Here is a 17,823-nt window from a genome sequence, read left to right on the forward strand (position 1 = left end):
TCCCCCCCCACTGCAAAGGCTCCTCAGAAACCTGGACCAGGCCTCCCCAGCTGAGTGCGCTGAGGCCCGGGGCAACACCTGCCAGGTGCCCGGCGGGAGTCTGCTCTGCCCCTGGGCCTTGCCAGAACTCCCAATAATGCTTGTGTTTGGTTTCCAGAAAAAAAAGGTGGAAAAAGAGGAGGTGGCAGTGAGGTAACTCTTTCCATCTATTAAATTAACCAAAATCTTTTAGTTGAGGTACATCGTGCTTGGAAGAGGATGATGCACGTGTGTGCAGGTGTGTGGTACACGGAGACACAGGTACACAGGTGCACAGGTGTGCTGCCACTGTCGGTTGGCACAGTCTTTTTGAAAAGCATGTAACAGTTCTTATCTTCTGACTTTATCCCACTTATGGCAGTTCCTTCCAAAGAATCCCATCCAAGATATGAGGGAAATAGATGCACTAAGAAACTTATCACTGCATTATTCAAATAATATTATAACATGGAAGCATTGTAAATGTTCATCAATATACAGTTGCTTAAACTATGTCACGTCTTCTCAATGGCATGTGACATAATGCCCATGAGGAATATAGCAAACTGGAAAATGTTTCTAGAATTCAAAGAGCAAGATATTATTTTCATTTTAATATTTATTTAATTTTTGGCTGCATCGGGTCTTAGTTGCGGCACGCGGGATCTTGGTTGGGATCTTCGTTGAGGTGCGCGGGCTCTCTAGGTGTGGCCCATGTGCTCAGTAGTTGCCACGCACGGCTTATGTAGCCCACGGCATGTGGGATCTTAGTTCCCCGACCAGGGATCACGTCCCCTGCATTGGAAGGTGGATTCTTAACCACTGGACCACCAGGGAAGTCCCAAATTATTTTCATTTTATTTCACAAACAAAAAAGTTCTGAAAGGAAACAAAATGTTAATATTAGTAGGAGGTAAAGAAAATTATAGGCAATTTATTCTCTATTTGCTATATTTTACGCAGTGTGGTTAACATTACTTTTATGATAAGAAACACTTGTGTCTTATACACAAATAAAGGAAAGCAGATAGAAGCTTAAGAAGAAAAAACATCTTGTTTAAAAAGAGTCGGGGACTTCCCTGGTGGTCCAGTGGTTAAGGCTCTGGGCTTCCACTGCAGGGGCCACGTGTTTAATCCCTGGTCGGCGAACTAAGATCCCGCATGCTGCGTGGTGCGGCCAATAAATAAATAAATAATTTTAATTTAAAAACTTAAAAAAATAAAAGAGTCAGAGTGGTCCCTGGCAGGTGACAGGTGGAGAGGCAAACCTCTCCAGGTCACAGCCCCCTGCTTCCCAGAAGTGCCCAGGGCCCAGCTCTGCAGCCTGGGCACTAGTAGGAGGGCCCGGGGCTCCTGGCATCAGACTGAGCTCTCTCTCTCCCACATCCTCACTCCTTGCCCAACCCCACCCCGTTCCAGATACCATCCTAAAGACAGGAGCCCTGTGGGAAAGGTGAGTACTGATAAGAAGGGGCTGGTCCTCCTGGGACCTGGGGGAGGAGGGATGTTCTCTGGGAAGGTGCCAGGATGCGGAGCGGGTGGGACACTGGAGCAACCCCTTCTCTCACAGGCCAAAACCACACCCAGACCTAAAAAGCCAGGATTCAAGAGATGAGGAGCCAGGAGTGGCCTGGCCGCAGTGACCGAGGGAGGGCCCGTGAGACCACCGTGCTGAGTCTGAATGTGATGGACGTGTTGGGGGCGAGACAAGAGCTCCTCACCCCAGCTCTCGGTTGCAGCAGGACCTGGAGGGAAGAGCCCCGACCTCAGACCCACAATAAAGTTTGCTTTGCTAGGACCTCGTTGCAGCTGTCTTTCCCTTCCCCAGCCAGGAGCTGTCCTTGCCGGCTGCAGTGAGCCCGTGAGCCCGGCAGAGGGCAGCCGTGTGCCAGCACACCCTGGCCTGCCTGCCAGCCAGCCAGCCAGCTGTGTTCTGCTCTTTATCTCCCTCTCCGCCCCCCCCCCCCCCCCCCCCCCCCCCCCCCCCCCCCCCCCCCCCCCCCCCCCCCCCAGCCAGCCAGCTGTGTTCTGCTCTTTATCTCCCTCTCCGCCCCCCCGCACCCCCCCCCCCCCCCGGCACCACCCCGCCATCCCCAGCTTTGGGGGAAGGACCAAGTGTCTCAGCCCCTTTCCCAGCTTCGACCTTCAGCCCTCAGGCCTGAGGGAGGGAGCTAGAGCTGGGGTGGGTCTTCCCGCATCCACACTCCCTTCTGACAGGTCCTGGCTCTCCAGATACAGAATTGAAGGGTGACAGCTGCCCTCCGCCCCTACCAGGAAGGGACCAGCCTGAGGGTCTGCACCTCAAGGGCCGGGCCTGGTCCTGCTCTCCCAGGCTTGTGTCCTTTTAGGGGTGAGCTGCTCACAGGGACGTCACTGGTGTAATCTGTGTCAGGCAGGAGCCCAGAGGCCTGCACCTTCAAGGAAACCTCCCAAGTGGGGAGACAGGCAGGCTTCCTGGAAGCTATAAAGTGTCTCTTCCAGGAGGTGGGCAGGTGAACACTTTCAACTCCTGGGCTAGCGTTCCCCAAGGGCAGCAGTCAGAGCCACAGGAACGGGGTTCAGTAAATTGTTGGGGTGAGGCCAACAGAGGATTGAAAGCGGGGTGAATGACCCATCGCGTGGCTCTGGCCTTCTGCCCCCTCCCAGCCTGCAGAGCCACTTTGAAGCCGGGTTCACCCACGGTGACACGCAGGTGGCCGCCCCCCTCGGGGTCTACTTGCAGGGCCTCTGCTGGGCTTCTCCCTGCCCCTAACCAGCACCCCCACTGGCCACGCCTGAAGGGGGGCAGTGGGGAACTGGCCCTGCCCTCTCTCCTCAGGACCCCCAGATATGGGTCCTAGAAAGTTGGAGGTCTCTGAACACCTGCATGGGAAGGGCAGCAGGCAGGGTTAAGTCTCCCCATTCAGCGTCTCTTGATGGCAGAAGAGGTAGAGGAGGGCAGGGCTGGCGTTGTCGCTTCTGCTTTCTACACCCCACAAGGCAGATGTGGGCTTTATCCCACCCTCTAACAAAGGAGAACATACTACTGACCTCAGTCACCCAGAGTGACAAGGGACATCAGTTCAGGTCTGGTTCCAGGTAGGCAGCTGGCATTGACCATGGCTTCATGCCATCGCGATACAGGGTGGGCAAGACGAAGGCCTCCCTTCAAGTCGCCTACAGTCTAGTAGAAACACAGGAGCTAACAACATAATTTCAGTTACTGTCCAGCGCTTTGGAGGAAGTAAAACAGGCTAATTTCCAGGGTGGGGAAGTGCTGGTGGGTTTTTTTTTGGGGGGGGGGTTGGCCACGACACATGGCTTGTGGGATCTTAGTTCCCCAATCAGGGATCAAACCCACACCCCCAGCAGTGGAAGTGCAGAGTCCTAACCACTGGACCCCCAGGGAAGTCCCGGGAAGTACTGTTTAGTTGGATCTGAGAAGGTCCTTCAGAGGAGACAACTGACAAAAAGGGAGTGGTGGCTACATGTGGAGCTGGCAGAAGGACATTCCTAGGAGCAGGAACAGAGGGTGCAAAGGGCCTGAGGCAGAACAAGCACAGAGGTTTGGACAGAAAGAAGGCTGATGTGATTGCAGTGATAACGCTGTGAGCTGGGTGCTGCTCTAAGTGCCTTCCATGGATTCACACCTTTAATCCTCACAACCATGCCTAGAGGTGGGTGTTATTAGCCCCATTTCTCAGATGTGGAAAGTGAGGCACAGAGGTTAAACAACTTGCCCCCCAAGGTCACACAGCCAGGATTCACACCCATGTAGTCTGGCGTCAGGGCCCTGTTTTTAACCATTCTGTGGGTGAGAGGGGGACGTGGAAGTTTGAGGGTGCCAGGAAGCCTCAAACTGAGCGTGGGTGTTGTTAGAATTGAGTCCACGGTATAACTGGAGCCCAGGAGGGGCAGCTCCCGAGCCAAGTTATAGCAAAGCCTGTGTTGTCACAGGTACTTCTCCGCTCCGCCAGCCCCAGGCAAGCGCCCCTGTTCTCTGGCTCCGCAGCAGGACTGCACAGAAGGGCGCTCAACAGCTAGACGTCTGACAATTTGATTTCCACGTGCCGGCAGGCGGTGGGGATCAGGTAGCAAAGATGGTGCGGGGGGGGGCGTTCTGTAAGCATTGCTACAGCGCTCTTTGCCCTTCACCCTTCCCCAGCCCTAGCCCTTCTGTCAACAGGAAAAGGGTGGGCTGGGGTCAAAGCAGGTGGTGACAAGTGGCCGGCATGCAGGTGGACTCTGGGTCTGCACAAGCTGGGCTGCTAGGAGCAGGCGTGAGACGCCCCCTTTGTGGGGGGGGTGTTGAACTTGGCACTGTGGGATGGGATTAACCACCACGGCCTTGGCTACTCTTCACTCCCCTTATCACCTCCTGCCACCCCCCACCGATAAATGGTAATGAACCCTACCCTTCTCCCCCCGCCGCCCCCCTCCCCCCGCTCCCAGGTCCCTCTGGTGAGGGGAGAAAGTCAAAGTTTAGCCAAACTGAGGCTGGACCACGTAAGAGGGTCTCTGCCCCTCTCCCTCGTTCTTGTGGCACTTGACAATTTTCAGGAAGTGTCCTTCCTCTCAGCTGACAAGATGGCAGTTTTGGCAGCATCAGTAGTGGCCATTTCCTTTTTATAAATTAGGAAGCTGAGACCAGAGAGGTGAAGGGACTTGCCACAGGTCACATAGCCTGTAAGGGCCGGGGTCAGGGAATGGGGATAAAATTCAGAGTCTGGGACTGGAACACTCCCCACTTGGGGCCCACCACCGGCCTTCCCAAGGGGGTAAAGGAGCAAACAGAGCCAGAAAGCCAGGCCTGCAGGTGCAGAATGGGAAGGGACAAAGAGCAAAAAGGCTACCCAGCTGTGCCCCAGAGCCCCCTGGCACCAGCCCCGTCTGAGCCCCAAGGCCAAGCTTGACTGTGGGCATCTGTTACCATGGAGACCCAGGCTGGGCTGGGGGCTGGCCAGTGACAGCAGGCCCTTCCCCCACTGATAGGAACCAGGTTCTCGGGCTCAGAGACCTTGGGCCCAGATGGAACTCCCCACACCTGCCTCTCCTCACTGCCTTCCGCCCCCCAGCTGACCCCTCCACCCCTGAACCCCGAGCCTGAGCTGTCTCCTCCATGCCTCCCTGCTCTTACCTGTGACTCCCGGGCATTGAGGTCCGGAGGAGATAGCTTTTAACACCTACCAGGGAGCTAGGAGCTGGTGAGCACGTGGGCATGAGGACAAGGCCTTCCCAGAGCATAGAGACAGAACCAGCACCGATCACAGTGGAGAGGTAGATTCCAGATGTTTCCATGGAAGAGGGAGCGTTTAAATGGGGCCCCAAACGGTGGTGCGAATGTGGAAAATGGAAATGATCAGGAGGATCATTGGTACCTTGTTCCAACTATGCCGCTAACTAGCTGTGAGACCCTCTCTGGACCTCATTGGTGAATGAGGAGGCTGGACCAGATGAAGACTCTCTTAAGATTCCCTTCCAGTTTTGACATTCTTTCCAACTGATTCCAACCCGGGACACCCCTAGTTACAAGGGTCGGGCCGCAGCCGACACTGCATTCCCCAGGCCAGCTCAGGCTCAACTCACCCTGGAGCCCCCAGCGGGGCACCTGGGGCGGAGCCGGGAGCCAAGTGTGGAGCTTGACCGCTGGCTGGAGGTGTCCCTGCTTGTCGGTGGGTGGGGAGGGGTGGCAGACAGCTTTGTGGATTGATCCAGCTCAGGAAGGTGAGAAGGAGGCCTGGAGGTGAGAGTTTCGCCCTCCCACTCATCTCTTTAGGTAAATAAATCCACAGCCAGCATTTCCCCTTCTCTTCCCATCCTGGAGGCACTGAGACCTCCAGGGAGCCCAGAGCTGAGGTGTGAGCTTCCCTCAGAGATGCCCCCGCTAAGCACTAGCCCCCTTCCACAGTCACCATCAGCCACCTTCTGCGGCGAAGGAACCGCACAGAGTCCCTGGTCATCAGCTTCCAGGACCAGGGATATTGGGACATCATGGGTGGGCGCTGTGCTGGGCCCGGCAGGCGTGGGCACAGCAGAAGGAACCTGTGTGGGAGAGAAAGAGCATGGACTTTGGAAACCTGGCTACGCCATTCACCAGCTGGGTGATCCTGAGCAAACGACCTACCGGTGTGCCTCAGTTTCCTCCTCTGCAGAATGGGGTGATACCTGGTGTGGTACAGAGCAGCGTGGGACCGGAGGTTAGAAAAAGAGGCCGCTGGGCACTTCATCCCAGACCGCTGCTGAGGGGGCGCAGGGAGGTTCTAGGGATGGCTGCTGTAGTGGGGGGATGACAAGTGAGGCCCAGAACATATAGCTTTGACTTCTGCCTCAGTGCGGCCATCTCACTGGGTCCTCCAACATCCCGAGGCACTACTGCGCCCATCTCTCAGAGGAAACTGCCAAGGCCCAGAGGAAAGCGGCTGGTGCCAATGCACCCGCTCTCCTCGACGCCATGGGGTCCTTCTGCAGCCCCACCTGCACCTGCCTCCCTACCCCTGGTCCCCAAGCGGTGGCACCCACTGTTTGCTGCCCGTCGGGACAGCCTTAACCCCTCCTTCCTGCTGGCCGGACAGCAGACAGGGGGAGCAAGGGATGACAGAGGCAGTGGAAGCTACGCTCCTAGCCAAGCCCACCTCCTGCCCCCTGGAGGGAGGCTCCTCCTTTTAAGGCTGCTGCTGGGAATTTCCACCCCCAGACCCAGAGCCAGCGACCCCAGGCCTGGAATGATACCTGCAGCTCACCCTTGGGGAGGTGGGACAGGAGAAGCTTGCCCTGAGAGGGGAGGAGGGGCCCTGCCGTCGGGGTCCGTGAGGCAGTAAGAACGCAGGAGCCAGCCTCTGGGTCTAGAAGCCTCCAGCAGCTCCATCCTCTGCGCTGGGGCAGCCCAGAGAGAGGCTGACAGCACCCCCCCCACCCGACCCCCGGCCAGCAGCTGCTTTGCAGCCTCACTGGCCAGGAAGGTGGACTCCTCACACCTCAGTCTCCCAATTACGCCCTCCTCCCCCCTCACCCTCCTCCCTTCTCTCCTCTCTCCTCCTCCTCCTCCGCTCTCTCTCCTCTCCCCACTGAAAACCTGTGGCTTGGAGAGACCTTGGCTTCTCTGGAACTCTGCCCCCAGGGACTGCCCGCATCTGCTCCTGACTTTGGGGGCAGGAGGGCAACGGCCCCAAGAAATCTCTCCGGCGATGGGAGCCGCCCGCCTACTGCCCAACCTCACGCTGTAAGTGCGCTGCCTCTCGGACTGCCGCCTTGTTGCCATTTCCAGCCTCGGGGGCAGACCCAACCTTCCTGGGACTCGCACACGGACCGCGTGGGGCAGGGGTGGGTGCCTGTCGCGCCCCGGGGCTGGCTGCTGGCACCCACCCCCGGGCCCGCCTCGTCTCCCACACAGGTGCCTGCAGATGCTGATTCTCTGCTGTCAAACTCAGGTAGGCGGGCGCCCCCCACGAGCTTTTCCCCGTTTCTCCCGCCCGCCCTACCGATGGGGGCGGTCAGTCCCCTTTCGGTGGACAGAGGCAGATCCTGGCCTCTCCCTGGGTCCAGAAGACTCTGAGGTTTGGGGGGGTGGGGTGGGGTATGGGGTAGGAGAAGGGGCTACAGCAGATTGGGGGATTGATGGAAGTTTTTATTTCAGCCCTCCTCCTGACACCCCTCCCGTGTTGCCCTGGGGTCTCTTCTGCTCCCTCCATCCCTCCACGCTGTGTTCCCCCCAAGGCTAAGCGCATGGTGCAGCCAAGCCTGAGGGATGGAGCCCGGGAGTGGTCGGAAGAGGGCGGAGGTGATGGCTCAGGTGAGGCTTGTACTTGCGAGTACCTGAAAGGACAGGTTTCCACGCAAAACCGCCTGTCTGTTCCACTCACCACCCCACTCCCACCAACACGGAGGTCCTGTGGGTCGCGGTCCTGGGTGATCGCGTGGGCAGTCAGAACGCCCAGCCAGGGTGGGCGACTCCTTACCTACAGGGCAATGAGGTCAAGCCCGAAGAGGTTTGTATGGGATGAGATTCAGGGTTTGCTTCTCCACACCCCCCACCCCAAGTCAGCGCCCGCCCCCCGCCCCAGCCTCAGCCCCCTATGTGAGGCTCGGTCCCTTTTTGTGATCCTCCATAAAAGTGCAGCTATTAAAATGCACTGGTCCAGAACCGCTCTGGGGAGAGATCCCTTGGCTTTCCCAGGCCAGAGGCCCGCTTCTCTTCATATCCAGTGGGGACTTTTTTTGAAGGTAAATGCCTTTTCTCTGGGAGAGGGAAAGGGGCTGCCTTTGAAGCAGTGGGGGGGTGGGAGGGAGAGGGAGAGAGACAACCCCCCCTTTCCTTCCCCCTTTTGCTCTAGCCCCCGTTCCAGGCCTTTTGCTTCACACATCCAGGGAGAGCAAGAAGAAAGCCCCCAGCCTGGCCGGGAGGGGTCTGGGGGTGGGCCCAACCTGTTCTGGAGGGGGAATTAGCACAATGGTGTGGCTGGCCGGCGTTTATGGCCTGGCTGAGGCCCCATTCAGGACCCGGGGAAGGTGGCAAAGCTGTCCTTTCCCCCTTGAAGTGCCCCCTCGCCCCCCTCGGAGGGGGGGCCAGCAGGCCGGACCGCAGCCATGCTTGAGGGGCCGTCTGACAAGCAGCTGTCTGAGGCAGTGGAAGGGGAGGTCCCCCTGCAGCGGGAACATGAAAGGGACAGGCAAGGTCCCGCGGGGAGAGCGACTTGTGGGCTGTGGGCTGGGGGGGGCGTGGGACTGCTTTTGTGCAGGGCTTGAAGGGGGACGAGTAGAGGAGGGGGCTTCGGGGGGGGCCTCTCTGCTCCCGACCTGGAACAGACAGCCAGAAGGAGGCTGCCCGCCAAGAGGGGCGGAGGGCCTGAACCTGGGCCAGGAGGCTCGGGGGGCTGGGGACAGGCCGGACCCCACCCCCTGGCAGGGAGGCAGGTCCCCCACCCAAAATGCTGGCCTCGGGTTTTCCCAGGGTGGGATGTGGGGTGGGCAGACCCTGCCCTCATAGGCTGGGAATCTTGGCTGTGGAGGAGCTGGGGTCGGACCTGGGCAGTGACACCCGGGAAGGGTTAACCCTGAGCAGGTTCCGCTGACAGCCTGGAGCTGCTCCCTCACCTCCCCCCTCCTCAAAGCTGATACTTCCCACCCCTCCCTCCAGGAGAGAGAGGCCCCTCACAGATGCTGGTCTGGGTCTAGCTCTGTCCAGATGGCTGCGATTGGGCCTGGGATAAAGGCGGACTTAGGGATTTGGGGCAGGGAAAGGCTGTCCCAGCGCAGGCCAGCAGGATCCAGGTGGAGAGAGAAACTTTTTAGTGCTAGAGCTGAGGCTGTCACCAGCAGCTAGGAAACGTCATCCCGGTTTGCACCTTGCAGGAGAGAGAGGGCAGGAAGTGGTCTGTTTCTCTCCTACTCAGCACTGCAGGTGGGTAAGGAGACACCAGGCCCGGAGAAGGCACTCGCCCCGGCTTTGTACCGTGTGCGGGTTGAAACGTTTCCTCTCCATTCCCCAGGAAGCAGTGGGCGGTAGCATCACCCCCGACGGGCCACGAGCCTCTGTTACACTGTGGCACATGCAGGTGGCCTCACAGGGCAGCCATTGGGCCACCACTGAGGGCACCTCTCACCACCGTCTCCACCGCCCTCCGCTAAGGAGGTGCCTCACCCCTAGAGGGGGAGGAACGCTGGAAGGGGCACTGGCTTCTCTGAGGGCCCTGAGCACCCAGGGGGAACGGCAGGGGAGATGGGCGTGAGCTCAGGAGCCCTTGGTTAGTGCTGTAAAGAAATGCTTCCAGGGGCCCTGCAGGAGCCTACAGAGAAGGGTCTTAGAGCCCCCAAAAAGGTCTCCAGCGACTCTAACAGACCAGCTGCTGTGTGTGCACGTATGTGGGTACGTGAGTGTGCACACGTGTGTGTGTGTGCATGTGCTGGACGTGGGCTCCTTCGAGGCCAGTGCGGAGGACTGGGGAGACATCTGGTCACCCTGGCTAACAGAGCCAAGCCCCCGGAGTTTTGGAGAGGAGACAAGCTCCCGTCCTAGAGGCAGGACAGGCGTCTGTCACTAATCAGCTGTGCGGCCCTGTGCACTTCCTCCCTAGACCATGGGGATTAGATGCCAGCAGCTTGACTGTTCCTTCCAGCTCCCAGAGTCGTGGTTCCAGGCCTGAGCTGTATCACCAAGTGTCCCCTGAGCTGGGCAGCTACCAGTCCTGTGCTCCAGGGCAGACGAAGAGCCAAGTCACGATGACTGGCTCACACACTGGCCTGGGAAGGTCATGGCCAGATGCCCCCTGCACCTCTACTTCTCAGGGCAAATGACCTGCCCTACCACACTCGCCTCCGCACCCCTCCCCCGGATGGACCTGCGGTGGTGTCACCCAAAGCAAATTGACACTATTTTTCCCTTGGTAACCGCAAAGGGGGAGAATCACCCGTCTCCTAATTTTAACCAGTACGTGAGGGACCAGGGTGCCATGACCGACCAGCTGAGCCGGCGGCAGATCCGCGAGTACCAGCTCTACAGCCGGACCAGCGGCAAGCATGTGCAGGTCACTGGGCGTCGCATCTCCGCCACCGCTGAGGACGGCAACAAGTTTGGTGAGGCCCAGCCCTCACCGGAGGCCACCCACACCCCTGCCCAGCCTTGCCTGGTCCGTCCCCAGATGGGTCAGGGTGGAGGCTGCAGGGGGAGAGCAGGGAGAAGCCTCTAGGAGGAGAGGCCCCGAGGGCCCCCCACCTGAATTCAGAGGGCAGGCTGGTAGGGGTTCCCTGCACACCCCTGGGCCAGCAGCCCCGACGGACAGAGGTCTTTCTCCCCCGCCGCCCCCAGCCAAGCTCATAGTGGAGACAGACACCTTCGGAAGCCGGGTGCGCATCAAGGGAGCTGAGAGCGAGAAATACATCTGTATGAACAAGAGGGGCAAGCTCATCGGGAAGGTGAGGCCTGGAGGGCAGGGAGTGAATCCGTCTTCCCGGGGGGTGGGGTCGGGGCATGCAGGGCCCCAACAGCAAGCATCCCACCGCCCTCTGCTGGGCCGCACCCAGGGCTCTGACTTCTCCTGCTCTCACCCCACCACTCGGCCTCTCTCTGGTCTCTCCAGTCCCTGTGGGTCTAGAAGCCCTCTGAGGACACTGGCTGATCCATAAGAATCCTTGGCTCTGATGTATGAGGTACTTTCCCAACATCAATGAGGAAGAATTTTAGCACCTACATCATGTCACAGCCTCTGTGTTGAAGGCTAAGGGCTGATCAGGGTTGAGAGGCCAGAAGCCACGCCCCCTCAGGTCAGTGGGGTCCCTGGGCTCCAAGTAACAAGATTCGTGCTAACTGCCTGCTAGTGTAACCACCAGTTACACTCTTTACAATGGCGGGTCCAGAGTTGCTGTGCAGGGAGAATTCCATTTCCTTTGGCATCAGCCAATCCTGGCTTCTGATTCTGGCTGTTTTCAAATATTTGCTTATTTTTGTCAAGTCTCAGGCTTCTCATCTGTAAAATGGGCACGGTGTCAAGATTATCTATAGAGCCAGATGGGTGGCTGCCTGGCTCTTTACACAGTTGGTGTTCTACAAACGTTTTCCCCTTCTTTCCATCAGACTGTCGCGTCCCTCCCCTCCACCCAGCAACACCATTCACGCAGACCAAGGAACGTTCTCGTATATACGAGTGCCCACTGGGTATGCACTGAACTGCACAGTTACCTTGATCTTTATGAAACAGCTGGGTAAACTGAGGCTCAGCCTGGCTAAATACCTTGCTCAAGTGGTACAACCTCCAAATGACAAGGCTGTATTTAAGTTCAGATCTGAGTCCAACAAAGCTTGTTCCTTGCCCCCTCCTTTGCCTCTCCAACAAGGGTGCCCGTCTCACCGGGCAGGAATTCTTGGGCTCACAGCCCCTGTCACTCCCTCCTCGGTCCTACAACACAGGTCCATAAGGCAGACTAGCCAGCCAGGGTAGGCGGACAAACTCCCCTTCCTTCCCCTGCAGCCCAGCGGGAAGAGCAAAGACTGCGTGTTCACAGAGATCGTGCTGGAGAACAACTACACAGCCTTCCAGAATGCACGGCACGAGGGCTGGTTCATGGCCTTCACGCGGCAGGGCCGGCCCCGCCAGGCCTCCCGCAGCCGCCAGAACCAGCGAGAGGCTCACTTCATCAAGCGCCTCTACCAGGGCCAGCTGCCCTTCCCCAACCATGCCGAGAGGCAGAAGCAGTTCGAGTTTGTGGGCTCGGCCCCCACCCGCCGGACCAAGCGCACTCGGAGGCCACAGCCCCTGACATAGTCAGGGGACACCCCCCCCGGGGGGGCAGCCGCCCCTCACTCACGGGCCTTCCCATCCCCTTCCCTTCCTAATCCAAAGACGGGGCTGGGGTGGAGGCAGGGGAGCCAGAGCCCCCAAGGAGGATGCTGAGGACCACCGAGCATCCGAGCCCCCCCATGGAAAGGCGGAGGACTGCCACTAACCAGGGCTGGCTCCTCAGGGCCCCACCCTGGCGTGGCCCCCTGGGGGCGGGGCAGGCCCCTCAGAAGGGGAAGGTAGAATAACCCGAGGTCAGCCTCCCCTGAACCGAATGGGCAAAGTCAGCGGATTCAAGGCTCTGCAGACACGGTCTGGGGTTGGCTCTCCTCGAACTCTGCTGCCCCTGTCTCCCTCAGTCTGCCCCCCAGCCTCCAAATTCCTCCTGGCCAGACTGTAGGAAGGGACTTTTGTTTTGGTTTCAGGAAAAAAAAAAGAGGGATAAAAAAAAAAAAAAAGAGGGCTGGCCATTCTTCACATTCCACTACCCAGGCCTGCACCCTCTCCCCCAACTCCCAGCCCCGGAATAAAACCATTTTCCTGCAAACGGGTTATCTGAAGGGGGGGGTGGGGAACAACTGCAAAGCTGAACTGGGGGCAAACTTGCTCCTCCGAGAGAAGAGGAGGCCGGCGCGCAGGCCCGGGGGTGGCGCGGCAGGTGGAGGCCAGGCCGGGCCCCGCACGTCCCCGCCGAGGCAGGGGACAAGGGGGCAGGAACAGCGGCAAGGGATATGGCCCGGCAGGCCCCGCACCTCCGCCCCGCGGGAGGCTGGCGGCCCGGGGCGCGCCCCTCCTCCGCGGGCTCAGGTTTCCTGGCTGGCACCGCGCGTCCCGTGCTACCTGCTGGGGCGCAGAAACCCCAATCCTGGGGCCGGTCCGAGCCTCCGGGGCCGGGGCCGCTGGCCGGGCGGCCGCGGGCGCTGCAGCCTCCTCGCCGGGAGCCAGATTACTTTTTTCCGGTGAGGAGGTCGGGTGGGGGAGGAGGCGCGGACGGGCGGAAGCGGAGGGAGGGCGAGACCGCGTACAGTGCGCCCAGGTGCCCGCGGGGGGCGGGGCGGGGGCCACACCTGGGGGGACAAGGCGATTAGAGGCGGCGGCCCGGGGCGTGGGGGCGGGCAGGGGGGGAGGGGCAATCCTCTTCCCTCCCCCTCCCCCCCTCCCCGCCCAGAGCTCCTCTGGGGGGCTTTCCGGACGGCTCCAGGTGTGCATTTGGGGAGTGGAACGAAGAGGCCGTAAAACCCGCCTCTTTCCTCCTTTGCCACGGCTTTTAATTTTGTCGACTGGGGAGGCCCTTCCTAGCAGCGCCCCTCCTCTGCTCTTCACGGGGGACACCTCACTGAGCCCCCTCTTCTGCGGAAGGACCCCCAGCCTCAGTTTCCCCTCCCTCCTCTTTCTGAGAAAATGTTGGGGAGGGGGATTTTGGAGAGAGAAGGAGGATGAACGACATCTCTTCTCCCCACTTCTCCCAACAGTGGCCTAAAAATGAAGAAAGAATGGGAAGCTGGCGCGGGGGGGCTGGTTTAGTCAAAAGGGGAGGAGAGTGGCGCGTAGTCCAAGTTGGGGGGCGCGGTGGGGGGGTCACTCACCTCTCCCTGGGTGAGGACCGGAGCCAAGGCTGACACCCCCAACTCGAGGCAATTTAGACGGCGGCAGCCAAGAGGGAGGTCCCCAGGCCCCAGGCCATTCTCCCTCCGGCTTGTCATAATCACTTTTCACCAGGTTGCTTTTTCCTCTCCCCCTCAATCACAAAGAGTCTTAATCCTGGCGAAGACTGCGGGAAACGTGTTGGGGGTCGTTTTCGCGGGAGGGGGCGGAGCGTAGGGAGGGTGGTCTGGGGCCACAGCTGATAACTGGCGAGTTCAATGGGATTTTCCACGCAGGGGCAACGCCCAGCAATTACCTGAGGACAAAGGGTCGGGGCCCCCAGGTGTGGAGGACTGGACTTGGGGGGCTGGGAAGGAGCTGTGCCGGGGAGGGGGAGCTCTTACAAGCCCTCTGATTTCCGCAGGAATTTGAGACATTCTTTAAAGCTCAGGCCCCCCCCCCCACACCGGCTCGGGTTAGAGACAGCTTCAAAGGTGGATGGGGCCCTTTGTCTCGCCTCCCCTTTCTTCTCTGCCTTTCTCCGGCCCCTCCCTCCCTCTCTTTGACCTCCCCAGCACAGACAGGCCTCTGGGGGCCGGCTCCAGAAAGCCCTCACTGTTTCCTTTCTTGCTTTTTGAGGTGAGACCTGGCAGGGAGGGACAGAGAACGGGGAAGGGTGAGAGAGGAAGGCCGCTCTGGAGGCCTGTGCCATCTCAGACGGGGCCCTTGCCCCACCCCCAGCCCGAGCCCGGCAGCTCTGACGCCCGCTTGTGGCCTTGGGTCCTCCAGCTGTTGGTGCTTCAAGGCTCCGTACCCAGGGTGCCTCTTCATGCTCTGGGGAAGTCTCTTCAGCTCATTCCCTCCTACCTGGTGGTGATTTCGAAGATGCTAAAAGGAAGAAGGCAAAGGAATGGGCCTCTAATAATGGGATGGGGGGTGGGATTTAAAGTATCTGTGTGTGTGGCAGGAAGGAGGCTTCCCGTGGACCTCTGATGGCTACAGCAACCCTGGTTGCTTTTGGGCGCCCTAAAGCTCCAAGCAGGTGTGCGGGTAGGGATGGACACAGTGCAGGAAGACTTAGGGTGAGTTGAACACATCCATTTCAGGGAGGGTGTGACGGGGAGGGCGGCGGCGGCGGCGGCAGCAGCGTGCCTCAAATCCTATGCCTGTTTAGGACTGCCAAGAACTCTGGCTAAGAATAGCCTACATATAGATCCTGCCTTCTCTGTCCTGTCCTCCAAACGACCAGATGAGGCAGAGGGGAGCCGAAGCAGGAAGTCGGGGCGGTGGCGGGGGGCGGGAATCCATTCACATTTTAGCCCTCGCCACGTCTCTCTATTCAACCCTGTCCCTCAGACTCCGCTGGCTGTGACTTTCCAGTCACCCAGCCTCAGCCTCACAGCCCTGGACAGCTGCGAGGACCACCTCTCCTTGAAGCTCTTTCCTCCCTCACCTCCCTAGGCGGTCCTTTCTTCCTTCTCTCCGGCTCGCGGACTCTTCTCTTTCCTGGCCCCTCTTCACAGAAACGTGCCCCGAGATCTCTGTCACTCTCTCCTCTCCCTGAGCAAACCAGCATGTCAGCTGTCACCCCCTTTCACACGACTGCTTTCTCCTCCAAATTCTGGAACCCTGCACCATGGCCGGACCTCACTGGGATCTGTCTCAATGAATGCGATAGCTCTCTCAGCAGTCTTTCTCCCTCCTGACACACACACACACACACACACACACACACACACACACACACACACACACACACACACACCCTCAGCACATCACATAGTTTGTTCAGCTCACCTTACCTTACCACAGCTCTGCCTGAGTCACGCCATCACTAACAGACTCAGCATGGCTTTCAAACCCCTGCCCAGTCCTGCCAAGGCCCCCCGCTAGCCCTGTCCCTCCAGATCCCCTCAAGAACGCTGGCAAAACTGCAACCCTTGCAATCCAAAACACACCCTGGGCCCATCTTTTTTTTTTTTTTTTCTGGCCACACCACGCGGCTTGTGGGATCTTAGTTCCCCAACCAGGGATCAAACCCCTGCCCTCTGCAGTGGAAGCGTGGAGTCCTAACCACTGGACAGCCAGGGAGGTCCTGCTGGGCCCATCTTTGCTCATGAGTTTCTCACTGCACTTCTCCAGAATGCTGGCACGTCCAGACCACAGCCCTGTCCTCGGCTCTACAGATACCCCTCACTCTCCCAGGGGTACTGGCCGTCTCTGCTGCCCCCAGCCCCTCCAGCCACTGCCTTGCCCTGGCCTTAAGGCACATATCACAGCTCGTCCAGAACTGTACTTACCTATGCTCGTGTCATGGTTCCGCTGGACAGCAAAGGCCTCAGATGTAGAACTAGTCGGTCTTTGCGTCTCCCGTAGTACCCAGCACAGTACATTACACAGAATAAGTATTTCTTGAGGAGATAAACCAACTGAAGACCCGGAAAGAAGTCGTTGGCCATTGGCCCAGCACCCTGTGGTCCCTGAAGATAGAGGTAGGATGAGAAGCCAGAAGAATCCTGCCTCCACGCTCCATCCTTAGGAGGACTTGGGCAGGAGGGGTCCTAAGCAGTTAATCCAAATATTTGTGTATTCCCTACAATGTATGACCATGTGCTAGCCCTTCAGTTAACAAAAAAGATGGACAGGATACTGTGTCATCCCCTGTCAAGCTCTCAAGACACTTGAAATTTAGTTGGGGGGGATCAACCCATAAAAAGGCAGTTCTTTTGAGGACTTTTGGAAATCTGTCTCTTGCCCCTAAGATAGCAAAGCAGCATTTGGTACCTCCCCGAAGAGTGAAAGGGGAGGAAATAAGGACACTGCTGTGTACTGAGCTCCAGAGATGTGCCAGGCAGCGTGCAAGGTGTGCTCACATGGAGCCCCTCATTTTGCGGGGTGAGATTGTTCCCATGTTGTGTGTGGGCGGGCTCAGATGCAGAGATGTTAACTCATCCAAGATCACAGTCCAGATTCTCGCCTCTTTTTTGTTTGTTTGTTTGCATTGGGTCTTCGTTGCTGTGTGCGGGATTTCTCTAGCTGCTGCGAGCAGGGGCTACTCTTCGTTGCAGTGTGCATGCAGGCTTCTCATTGCGGTGGCTTCTCTTGTCGCGGAGCATGTCCTCTAGGCCCTCGGGCTTCAGTAGTTGTGGCACGCGGGCTCTAGAGCGCAGGCTCAGCAGTCATGGAGCACGGGCTTAGTCGCTCCGCGGCATGTGGGATCTTCCTGGACCAGGGCTCGAACCCGTGTCCCCTGCATTGGCAGGCGGATTCCTAACCACTGCGCCACCAGGGAAGCCCTCTCGCCTGTCTTTAACACCTCGAATGGGATGTTCTCCACTCCTCAGCCAGGCACAGTGGGTTCTGGGATGTACGTGGGGCAGGGGCACTGGGAAGGGCTGGGATTTGCTTGACCTTGAAGATAGGAGCAGGATTTCCGTCAGCAAAGAAGACCCACCAGGGGGCAATATTGAGAGTGAAAACAGCATGGGAAGAAGGGCTTCAAGGCAGGAAAACGTGAGGTCTGTTGTGGGAATGGGAGGGTGAGTCGATCGGCTTGGCTAGCACTGAAAGTTTGCAGCCAGAAGTGGCAGGAAAGGATTGGGCCACATTATGGAGAGCTGGGTCTCTGCTGTGACAGGAGGAGACAGTGAGGGCCTTCAAGAAGGGGAGTGACCAGACGCAATTGTGGGATTGGGGTTCGGGGGAGAGGCTGGTCTGGTGCAGCTGCTGGGGCTGAGGCTCTGGGGTCCAGGAGTCAGACAGTCCAGTGATCAGAGGTAGGGGGACGTGTCATCCAAACTGATGGGAAAGGGTCACTTGGAGGCCCTCGTCCTTCCTTTTGTTCTGCTGGCCCAGTTCTCTGTCACTGTCCCTTCTTAGGTGCACGGGTGCCCAGTCAGCCTCTCCAGGAGTTAATGTTTAGACCTCCCCGGGCAGGTCGGTGCAGGGGGCGGGGCAGGGGCATTGGAGTGAG

The 17,823-nt window shown here is 58.8% G+C and overlaps 2 protein-coding genes and 1 long non-coding RNA gene across 8 annotated transcripts in view; 2 read left to right on the plus strand and 1 right to left on the minus strand.

Moving 5' to 3' along the window:
• The window catches only part of NPM2 (nucleophosmin/nucleoplasmin 2), a 31,668-nt gene extending 29,859 nt beyond the window's left edge, over positions 1-1,809 (plus strand). Inside the window, exons 6-8 of one of the 3 annotated variants that reach the window (XM_055087308.1) lie at positions 158-192; positions 1,438-1,471; positions 1,589-1,809. In XM_055087308.1, coding sequence (XP_054943283.1) covers positions 158-192; positions 1,438-1,471; positions 1,589-1,633 — 114 coding nt within the window. In that variant the 3' untranslated portion in view covers positions 1,634-1,809. The remainder of the gene's footprint in view (positions 1-157; positions 193-1,437; positions 1,472-1,588) is intronic. The other 2 variants (XM_028494177.2, XM_028494176.2) reach the window with 2 other exon arrangements.
• LOC114486907 (uncharacterized) overlaps positions 1-13,230 on the minus strand; it is a 23,557-nt gene extending 10,327 nt beyond the window's left edge. For 2 of the 3 annotated variants that reach the window (XR_008618280.1, XR_003681329.2), the window contains exons 1-3: positions 13,107-13,230; positions 5,920-6,039; positions 3,049-3,181 (exon numbers count right to left, since the gene is read on the minus strand). This is a non-coding gene — a long non-coding RNA (uncharacterized lncRNA). Of the gene's footprint in view, positions 1-198; positions 898-3,048; positions 3,182-5,919; positions 6,040-13,106 lie in introns of those variants that run through there. The other variant, XR_008618278.1, reaches the window with a different exon arrangement.
• Positions 7,182-12,801, plus strand: FGF17 (fibroblast growth factor 17). Of its 2 annotated transcripts, none has more exons than XM_007126289.2 (5): positions 7,182-7,216; positions 7,388-7,424; positions 10,389-10,566; positions 10,799-10,905; positions 11,958-12,801. In XM_007126289.2, the coding sequence occupies exons 1-5, from the start codon at positions 7,182-7,184 to the stop codon at positions 12,249-12,251; spliced, it is 651 nt and encodes a 216-aa protein (XP_007126351.1). In that variant the 3' UTR covers positions 12,252-12,801. The 2 variants fall into 2 exon arrangements, with proteins under 2 accessions (XP_007126351.1, XP_023986670.1); XM_024130902.2 differs by having other exon boundaries at positions 10,422-10,566.
• Positions 13,231-17,823: the final 4,593 nt, after the last annotated feature.

The sequence above is a fragment of the Physeter macrocephalus genome, chromosome 9, assembly GCF_002837175.3.
Source record: "Physeter macrocephalus isolate SW-GA chromosome 9, ASM283717v5, whole genome shotgun sequence".
In the NCBI taxonomy this organism is placed as follows: domain Eukaryota; kingdom Metazoa; phylum Chordata; class Mammalia; order Artiodactyla; family Physeteridae; genus Physeter; species Physeter macrocephalus.

Coding starts and splice junctions, on each gene's coding strand:
- FGF17 (XM_007126289.2), top strand. CDS start 7,182: ATGGGAGCCGCCCGCCTACTGCCCAACCTCACGCT. Junction 7,217..7,387: donor CTACTGCCCAACCTCACGCT/GTAAGTGCGCTG, acceptor TCTCCCACACAG/GTGCCTGCAGATGCTGATTC. Junction 7,425..10,388: donor TTCTCTGCTGTCAAACTCAG/GTAGGCGGGCGC, acceptor GTAACCGCAAAG/GGGGAGAATCACCCGTCTCC.